Here is a 10,649-nt window from a genome sequence, read left to right on the forward strand (position 1 = left end):
GTTTAAATATATTTATATTTTTAGCTCATGCGCCCCCTATCATTGTGCGCTATTTGAATAAATTTGAGAGAGTACCTCACAGTGATGACTCAGACCAAGTTTGATGAAGATCCAATGAGCGGTTCATGAAAAGAAGTCGTTTAAAGGTATTTTATTGATAGCTGTAGCGGCCCCTAAAAAGGCCAAATGCCCCCATTTGAACAAATTTGAGACAGGACCTTATACTGATGGTACAAACAAAGTTTGATGAAAATCCATATCATGCGGTTCATAAGAAGTCGTTTAAAGGTATAACTGTTTTTTTTTTAGCTCTAGCCGCCCTTAAAAGGGACCAAGTGCCCCCAATTTGTAGAAACTTGAGAGACAAGACTTTACACTGATGCTAAATACCAAGTCTGATGAAGATCCACTAAGCGGTTCATGAGAAGACGTCTTTTAAATGTATTTCTATTTTTAGCTGCAGGGGCTCCTAAAAGAGGCGAAGTGCTCCTATTTGAACCAAACCGAGTCAAGACCTTACAGTGATGTTACAGACCACGTTTGATGAAGATCCATCCAGTGGTTCATGAGAAGAAGTCGTATAAAGTTTTTTTTCTATTTTGTAGCTCTAGCGACCCCTAGTACCCCCATTGGAATAAAGTGGAGAGGAGACCTAGCCAGGATGCTACAGACAAAGTGTTGGTGTAATGCTGACCAGTAGTTTCAGAGAAGAAGATCATCCGCCTATAATTATAGCTCACACTGAACCCGTTGTTCAGGTGAACTAAAAACTCATCCCTTTTCCCAGTGTTGGTTTTGAGCACGAAAGAATACTTTGGATTGTACTCGTGCAGTGGCACTTCCTATTTGTATACTCTTTTACGCTATTTTTATTTGAATGAAATATTGTTCTTGCATCAAATATGACTCCCAGTTTTCTTTTAATTTTCTTTCAATACTGGCATTGTTCTTCAATAAAATGTCAGCTACATGTACATATAAAAGAGGAACTGGCGTCTGCTGTTGCAATTTGAAGTTTGTCAGTTTTTTTATAGAAGAAAAGTCAGCCATTTTGTGTGCTTATTGGCCGAGATAATATTATAGTAAGTATGAGTAAGTTGTTTACATGTTCTGTCATTTTCTGTGTTGACTCTATATATAGTATTTAAAATTTCATATTATCATATATATAACTTATCTAGTTATGACTGCGGAGTCAGGTCTAACCTAATTAGTTTTTGGGAGGAACAACGTGTAAGAAAGATGAGAAAAACTCATATAGTTTCCTTCAGTATCTTTTATACCAGTATAATGCTGATCAAATCTAACGTTTACACATGAAAAACACAGAAATATGAGAGGCTTCGCAGGGGGAAGTAACACTGTTTCGGAGTTTGAGACTACATAGCTGCATGAGGTCTTCTTCACAATTTGCAGTTGTAATTGTTAACCTTTAGCCTGCTGGTGGCAAGTGATTCTGCCTTTGCGACCAGTGCAGACCAAGATCAGCCTGCACATCCGTGCTGGCTGATCATGGTCTGCACTGTTCGCTATTCAGTCAGTAAATTTTCAGCGAACACCCCTTCAGAAAATAAATGGTATTGCCCAAATTGAAAGATAGTCCTGTCCATTTTAGAGTTTTAGCAGGCTAAAGGTTAATAGACCCATATGTCTCAGCGTATGCCCGATTGCTGTTTGGAAATTCACACATAGTTCTATTATATTTCACAATAGTACATGTACGTATGTCGGTAAGTTGTAAACTTCAGACAATAAACTGTCGGTAAGTTGTAACTTTCAGACAATAAACTGTCGGTAAGTTGTAAACTTCAGACAATAAACTGTCGGTAAGCTGTAAACTTCAGACAATAAACTGTCGGTAAGCTGTAAACTTCAGACAGTAAATTGAACTTGTCTCGACGTGTTTGTTTTTGGGTTTAACGCCGTTTTTCAACAGTACATTGCTATTGTATTTCAGTTATATAACGGCGGGCAGTTAACTTAACCAGTGTTCCTGTATTCTGTACCAGTATAAACCTGTTCTCCGCAAGTAACTGCAAACTTTCGCACATGAATCAGAGGCAGAGGACGAACAATATTATTTTGACTTCTTTATATCAATGATTGTTTTTAGAAAGTACATATGCCATGAACAATCTTCTGTAAGTTCGGGATGAAATGCTGTTGAAATCACGTGTCCTTGTTGCGCGGCAACAATAACTTCCGAATCCGACTTTTGCAATGTTGCGAGAATTTTAACTTCCGGTGAAAGAGTTTTTACAATGGCCGGTGCTCGGATGAAAATTCCAGGATATGTTTCATTTTTAATTGTGTCCTTCAGTTCTTTTTCTTTTAAATGAATATGTGATTCGAAACTATGGACTTGACGGCCAAAGTAGTTTCGTGACACCTCTGTCTCCATTATGGCAAGCTGAAAAAAGAAAACGTCTTATTCATATTTTGCTACATAACGTCATTTCAAAGTGAGTCAAAGTGGCCACAACTTGCTCATGTTGCTGGATTTGAGAAAATGCGCCACCACACTTTTCACTAACGCATCTAATGAACCTCTTCGCTAAACATTGTTTTGTTAAGCTGTATTCTTCTTTTCAAACAAATCAGATCTGTCTTGTGCAGTTTATCATAGCTATTAGTGCCAAATTCAATTTATTTCTTATTTTAAGGAGTCATTTAGTTGCATTTCTGCTCATCTTGCTTTTGTCAAGAGGTCGTTTTGATTACAAAAGAAAGGTTTTCTTAAAACTATATTTAACTTTCATGGCCTACAAATAAAAAGTACAAACCGTAGATTGGCCTCCAATCTTTTGGTTGTCTGTCATTTTAGAGAGAAGAATCATTCCAGCGCATGTTCCCCATGTCACGTGACGGTCATTATGAATCCATCGTCTCAGAGGTTCTTCCATTTCATTTCTTTTCAAATAAATACTAATGGTAGTGCTCTCTCCGCCTGGAATCACAAGACCATCGAGCTCGTCTGTCACGTGGTTTGCTGTTCTAATTTCCATCAATCTGAGATCTACGTTGCCAAGCAACTGTGCCGCCTTTTGCAGTGCCACTCGATGCTCCAGAAAAGCGCCTTGAACTTCAAGAAGCCCAACTGTAAGTGTGTAGGAATTGGTCTCATTTGAACCAGAGGGTGGCATTTTTTCTGTAAAAAATGCGAACATTTCTTAAACAACGTACACTTACAGAAACGTACACATATTGCAGACATCTACAACGACAAAAAATAACTACTGACCCCTTTTTGTCTATATCAAATCGGTAAATGTTTCGTATAAACCACGTAAATTTACACTCTCTTGCACACCGGTTACATTAGCATTCAGTGTATGGTGAGGAACGAACGACAACTCTGCTTGGAGAATGGTAAATTTAGTCAGAAGTTACTTACAATAATGTAACACAATTATGAAAGAATACACACAATAAGGGCGCTATTCTATATCCGCGATCCGTGATCCGTGCTCGTATCAACGTCCGAGGAAAATCGCACGTATTAAAGTTCATTTCGTTCGCTAAAGATACGTACAAGCGATTCACGGATATCCGCATACGTACACGGATCACGGATGTACATGAAGTACCGATCTACGTGCATGCGTACTAACATATGTAATGATGCAACATCACTCGTACTTCTCGTTTGCTTAGAGGTTAAATACCTTGCCAACAAAAACAATCGGTGTATGCACGTAACCTCATAAAATGTACACTAAAATATACAATACTGTTAACACAATTATACAACTAAAAAGATTGAAAAACAACAACTAAGAATTCATGTTGACAGTTAAATTTAATATCTATTTTAACATTTCCTACCTTTATTAACACGAGTGGTATCAGATCCTTGTTTTAACAAAACCAGCTCTATCAAAGTAGGAAATCTTGTTTGAACTCAATACAAACGTATTATGTGATCACGTGTTTATAATCTGATTTTTTCGAGTCGTCTATTGTGCACAGTTAGTTTGTACTTGTTTTAAAGCGTTGGAATATTTCGTAACCCTTGTATTTATCACACTTTTAGAATTCGCAGAATTCATAACAAAGGTTTTTGACATTTATGTAACCAATATAATTTATGTAACATTTTTGTTTACATAATCTATATAAGTGTACGGAGTTAGTCATTTACAACATTGCAACCTGAGAGGAAAGGTTAGAAAACATGACGGAAAAAATAACTAACGGTATGTTCTTTTTTGTTAGCTATAATTACTTAACCAAAGCTGGTGATTTAATTTATGTTTAGATATTTACTTCGATTGCAGGAAAATCACTCTCAAATGTTTTTTTTTTTATTTTACTCAGTGTATAAATGAATTGTGAAGTAGGGCTTCCTCAATGCATTAAAGATATCCAATTCACATCTTTCTGTAAAATAGCTCATCTCCATATACTAAATTTAAAGGCAGACAATCCTCTTGCTTGACGAAAATTATATAAACTGACACTGTTTAACAATTACATTCACAATTTAATATCATTTATAACAGTAGTTTGTTGAAAACATATGATACGCTTTAGCTATACATTATTAGGTGTTTACTACAATTTATTACAAGCCTACCATATTTGTGTTCATAGATACTATGATGAAATTGTTCATATTTTTAACTACGAATCTGGGTCTGTTATGTCATTTTTGCGTATGGAAATAGTTACTTAATGTAGATTTAATGAAACTTTTTGTACTTGCAAGTAGACTTAAACATTTTTGATCGTAAAGTCGTATGTTTATTTTTTTCACAATTCACCAAATATCAGTCTAGGTCCCTATATTGTTGCTTATATAATGTATTTATTTTCATTTTATTTTTTGTATAACAAACTATCTTTTGTCAAAATTAACTTTAAAAGGCAAAAGCGTTGACTGTACTTAATACACAGGGCGACAGGATGCAACTATACAGTAGTACCGGTTACATTTATGCTAATGATTATCAGATAAACTACGTTACGTCGCCACCAGTCAATCAAACTTGCAGAAAGTAAGAAAATTCCAGAACACATCTATAGTTTCTTTAGCTATACCCGTAGTGCGTACTATTCTAAACCTAATGCATTATACTGTTAATACACATGAACTTATTTTTACCTTTTTCATAGATCATAATTATGTTGTAGTCATTCATAATTTGGGTCTGGTAAAGCTGTTTATTTATTTACGGACTCCCGGATGTAGTTTTAGATGATACGCTATAGACGGCACGTTTTTTTCCGAATTAAGTAAACAGCGTAATAATATAAACTTACTTATTTGATAAAAACACAAGGAAAATAGCAAATAAAAAACTTTATAAATATGGTCTATGTTCAATGCAAGTATACGTGCCAAATGATGTATATACCATATGTAGTATTCATTTTTAATTGTATCCTAAAAGTACAGTTCCCATTTGACAAAATGACAAATGTCTTTTTACTGCTGTTGAACAAAACTTCAGTGAGTGAAAAAAGTTGATTTGAACAGCAGGAAATGAGTGCACAATCAAGCGACTGAACAGCACCAGATTCGCGAAATAAACTATTACTTTAATTGTTATATACCTAAGTTATAATCTCTGTTTCTCTTGTAGTGTTCATACTTGAAAATTTTTGGAGGGTATAAATGTTCTTGGGTTCATTAGATTCTGTCAATATATATCAGACAGAATGTGTAGCGCATACATATGATATAGGTATTCGCTAAACGAACAACCTACTACATTGCATTACTTTGTAACTGAACGTTATTATCGCACATTCTAGCATAAAATTGTTGTTCTTGTCACTTTTCGGGGGTGTTTCAACAGGAGAAAAAATCGTGTGTTAACAGAGAGATTCTCGCGCTCATGTGCTGTAAAAAAATCACCTGTTGGCCCTATTCTTTTCCATTGAAAATTATGACGTTCATTTCGTATATATGAACAGCGAAAGTTACGTCAACGCTACATAGAGATAACGGACCGCTGTTTTGACGACATCCGCGTATAGTTAGAGATGACGTCGCAGCTGTTCCGTCTGGTGAACTGAATGGCCGGGAAGCTGATTTAATGTTAAACAAAACAAAATGTGTGAACTTTCTAATATAATCTTGTTTACATAAATATAAGAAATGAAACATTTTTTGGTGTTCATGCGAAATGAACAACTGAATTGGATCGGCAAATTAAACATGAATCGCTAGCGAATGTTTTAATTAACAGGAAAGAAAACGTGTGTTAACAGTGGGATTGTCGCGTTCACGTGCTGTTAAAACACCGTGGCAAAGCGTAAACGTATTACGGCACGTCAACGTGAAAAAAAACCCTCAGATATTCACCACACTTCATAGAAATTAAATGACGTTGAGGGATAATGTATTCAGTTAATAGATTTTTTTCGCGTTTTATGCTAGAATAGCGTTAGCGCATGTTCATTTTTCAGTTATAACATCCACAGAATCCCTCGGAATAAGTTGGAACCATTGCCCTACGGGCTCGGGCACAAACCAGTCCCTCGGAATTCTGCAAATGTTATAACACAAAAAAACATGCGTTATCCCTACATTTGTGTTTAACCCCGAGCAAAGACATTCATGTTTTACAATTATTGGTAAGGTCAACAGGTCTCGTGCAACTATTTCTTACGGAGTGTTTTATCTAATCTGAGAAGAAAGTGCTTATTAGTTCATCCTTGCTCTGCTCCCGGATGAAAGCTGATTTTTAAACAGTTTCATAACTGCCTAAGAGTGCCAATATTACTTTTAAATTTCTTAATGCCTTTTGATTTAAGATTCTCGTAAATAAAGAATAAAACGATATGCACAGTAACGAAATATGTTCATCTGCAGGTTTTGGTGTGACCAACTTGGTGTTGCCAAATGGAGAAGCGAAGACACAAACAGGTAATATTTTTTTGATTGTCAGTGGAGCTAATTCAACAAAGACCGCATACATACACAGTGATATGAGAGTGTAAACTTCTATATCAAAATAAAGACTTTTTTTGACAATTGTAGTATTCGCATCCTTCATTGGCTCAGTTTGTTAAATACCTCTTACATAAACACTATTTCAGCCAGATTTCTGACAAGGGTTCAAGTACAAATAGCGGTCAGTTCCTTCGTAGCTTCAGAATGAATATTTTAATTATGTTATGAAATACACGTTAATAGTTTAATTCTTCAAGAAGACTTTTATATAATGGTGGTCTGTTACCATGCAGGTACTTTCAAGATAAAGGCTGGTCTCGCACAGATGACAAAGGGGGGCATTATAATGGACGTGACCACTCCAGAGGAGGCGAGAATTGCGGAAGAAGCAGGGGTAAGTAATTTTTTTAATTCAATAATCCCCCAACTTGATTACAAAATGCAATATCCAGGGATGTTGCTAGCTCAACCTGCTGTTGGCATAGGTCGATGTTCCGAGGTGAACAATTAGTTCGTTAACACTCCAAAAGGTCACACTTTGGGTCAAAATCTTAAACTGACAGTTTCCTTGAAATAGATTTCGACGAATGAATTAAAATAATCGATATAAAGTCTAGGTCAGGGTGCTTGTTTAAAATTCATTGCATGCTCTTGCAAAACTACTCTAAATCTTTTAATCTTATATTAAAACTTAGTATTACCGTTTACAAGTTGCCAACAGAGTTTGTTTTTATATTAAAGCAGATTTGACAAGAACAAGAAGCATTAATTAAGGGTTCAAACTTTACTTATATTTTTTCTATGAAATATATAGGTCGACTTTGTTCAAAATAAATTCCTAGATCCAGCTAGGGCATTGCAATTTTGTAATTGAATGTGTGAAAATAAAGAAAGAAACGAAACTCTTTAAAAACAGTTAAAAAGTTAATGCATCATATAATATAAAGTTTACCTGTATTATTGCAGGCATGCGCAGTAATGGCCCTTGAAAGAGTGCCTGCAGACATACGTCGAGACGGTGGTGTTGCTAGGATGTCTGACCCACAGGTTAGAAACTCATTTTTCAATTTGCTTTTGGCTCCCATCGGGACATAGCCCTGATCGACGGGCTAAGACATAGATTTTCCACTAAAACGTACGTAGAATATTGCATAACCTATTTGTAAAGCATACAATTTGTAATACCAGGGTTATTGAAATACTTAAATACTAGTACCACTGTTTTTGATATTGAATAAATCTATTTAAAAAAGTTAAAACTTACAAAAATGATGATGATCATCATCATCATCATAATAATAATAATAATAATAATAATAATGAATCATCTTACAACATATTTTTATTTTCTTTAAAGATGATAAAGGATATCATTGCAGCTGTAACGATACCGGTAATGGCGAAAGCGAGGATCGGACATTTTGCCGAGGCTCAGATACTAGAAGCGCTCGGAGTAGACATGGTGGACGAATCAGAGGGTACGATATGGTTAAATAGATTTTATGTGTTCTTATCTGTCAACGTTTTGTGTTAGAAAAATATGCTTCTAAGAGACAACAATGAAATGAGCCGTGCCATGAGAAAACCAACATAGTGGGTTTGCGACCAGCATGGATCCAGACCAGCCTGCGCATCCGCGCAGTCTGGTCAGGATCCATGCTGTTCGCTTTCAGATCCTATTGCAATTAGAGAAACTGTTAGCGAACAGCACGGATCCTGACCAGACTGCGCGGATGCGCAGGCTGGTCTGGATCCATGCTGGTCGCAAACCCACTATGTTGGTTTTCTCATGGCACGGCTCAAATGTTGAATATCTCAGAGTACCGTAAAATGCTACAGCAATAACTTTTTAAGCACTTGTGTAACATTCGTGGAATTTCAAAAAAAATATATTTGCCAGATCTTGAAAGCTCATTGTGGATTCTGTAAACAGTCTATTATAGAATAACTGAATCTATAGAGTAATATTGTCTATACACAAAATTTTGTTTCTGCTTATAGTTTTGACCCCATCCGATGAAGAGAACCACATCAACAAACATAATTTTAAAGTCCCTTTCGTCTGCGGAGCACGTGATCTCGGAGAAGCACTGCGCAGGATCGCGGAGGGAGCTGCAATGATACGAACAAAGGGACTTGCTGGCACAGGTTAAAACACTGATTTTTTGTAAAATTTCTTTAATAAAATGGCTTTCATTATTATACACATGTATTACTGTTTCTTCGATATCGTCTTATTTTTACATACTGTATCCAAGAACTAAGTCACTTTTTTTTGCAACAGGGGACGTGGCAGAAGCAGTCAGACACGCAAGAACGATCAACAGACAAATAAAAATTGCCCAAGCCCTGGACGCAGATGAACTATATAACTACGCCAAAGAACTACGAGTCCCTATTGACCTTTTACAGAAAACTGCGGAACTTGGTCGTCTTCCTGTTGTCAATTTTGCTGCAGGAGGAATAGGTATGCTGAATGCGTCTTGCAGAATACATCTTGTATAATACATTTAACATTTGAGGTCATGCAGCATTTTCCCATGTTTTTGTGTCTATGTTTTAACCTATGCCATTTCACAAATTTCTTCGCTGTTGACAACCCGTTGATGCACATTGCCAGTGCTGATCTAACATACCTGCAAATAAATGTTAGTAAGAATCATGGAATGTTTTCTAATGTGCTGATTAACTAGAAAATACAAAAAAAAATATAGGTAGAATGTATCTAAACCATATACAAATTTCGTTTGTGCCATTCATTCACAATACGAATTGCAAAATCATATACATGTATACGTATTTAATATTTAAAGGTAATATACATAGCTAGTGTGCCTGAAGGCGATATTGGCAAGGTATTGGCCCTATGGCTTTACCTCATGCTGCTCATATTCGTTCATTTTCAATGCAGATTTGTTGCTTTTAAATATAGTAAAATATGCTATAAAAATGTGAACATTTTTCAGCTACCCCGGCTGACGTTTCCCTCATGATGCAGCTAGGGGTTGATGGCGTCTTCGTCGGCTCAGGGGTCTTCAAAAGTACAAACCCACCGGAAAGAGCTGTTGCTATGGCACAAGCAGTCACACATTATAAAGATGCCAAGAAACTTGGCGAACTGAGCAGCAATCTCGGTCAAGCCATGACTGGTGTTCCTAGGAAAGAGGCTTTATCAAATGGCGAGAAATCCTATGGATGGTCAGTGAAAGGCGATAAAACAAGTATCTGGAACGCAACTCTTGGTGATCCCGAAAAACTCGTGAAAAACGTTTGAAATATAACAGTATTTCATTAAACATTAAAACCGGCATTAAATGCGACTTCATCTATGTTGTCAAACCTCTATTAAAGAGGGGGTCAAATTATAGTCTTACTTATGCATTAAAATACTTTAGATGTTTAAACTGGAAATGGAATTCGTCGACTTTATTTTCCCGTGATCTTTAGTATGGATATTTACAGGTTATAAGCTTTGTATCGATAAATATGCACGAGTTCTTCAGCGGAAATATTGCGCGACTTTAGGTGCGCAATATTCTTCCGCAGAAGAACGAGTGCATATTTACCGATGCAAAGATAATAATCTTTTTATTACATACGCATCTACACGTATAAATTTTACGTAAATATCATAAATATATTCGATAGCCTGAATAGGATTGACAATACTGAACTAAATAGAAAAAAATAGTGCAACAACACACACTGAATTACGTCACGCACCCAATATGAAATTCAGGCGTCAGTA

General features: G+C 36.1%; 2 protein-coding genes across 5 annotated transcripts; one reads left to right on the top strand and one right to left on the bottom strand.

Annotated features, from left to right (window-relative positions):
- Positions 1-1,256: 1,256 nt before the first annotated feature.
- LOC123537257 (pyridoxal 5'-phosphate synthase subunit PdxT-like) lies at positions 1,257-5,166 on the bottom strand. Of its 4 annotated transcripts, none has more exons than XM_053528066.1 (3): positions 5,105-5,166; positions 2,784-3,148; positions 1,257-2,410 (listed from the first exon to the last, which is right to left on the bottom strand). In XM_053528066.1, the coding sequence occupies exons 1-3, from the start codon at positions 5,139-5,141 to the stop codon at positions 2,078-2,080; spliced, it is 735 nt and encodes a 244-aa protein (XP_053384041.1). In that variant the 5' UTR covers positions 5,142-5,166; the 3' UTR covers positions 1,257-2,077. The 4 variants fall into 4 exon arrangements, with proteins under 4 accessions (XP_053384041.1, XP_053384042.1, XP_053384043.1 ...); XM_053528067.1 differs by lacking the exon at positions 5,105-5,166 and adding an exon at positions 3,826-3,964; XM_053528068.1 differs by lacking the exon at positions 5,105-5,166 and adding an exon at positions 3,428-3,555.
- On the top strand, positions 4,057-10,312 carry LOC123537255 (pyridoxal 5'-phosphate synthase subunit PdxS-like). The gene is made up of 8 exons (XM_053528065.1): positions 4,057-4,196; positions 6,821-6,874; positions 7,195-7,295; positions 7,868-7,948; positions 8,259-8,379; positions 8,903-9,049; positions 9,186-9,368; positions 9,868-10,312. Exons 1-8 carry the CDS (start codon positions 4,175-4,177, stop codon positions 10,173-10,175), a joined length of 1,017 nt encoding a protein of 338 aa, XP_053384040.1. The 5' UTR covers positions 4,057-4,174; the 3' UTR covers positions 10,176-10,312.
- Positions 10,313-10,649: the final 337 nt, after the last annotated feature.

Source organism: Mercenaria mercenaria, chromosome 17 (assembly GCF_021730395.1).
Source record: "Mercenaria mercenaria strain notata chromosome 17, MADL_Memer_1, whole genome shotgun sequence".
Taxonomy (NCBI): domain Eukaryota; kingdom Metazoa; phylum Mollusca; class Bivalvia; order Venerida; family Veneridae; genus Mercenaria; species Mercenaria mercenaria.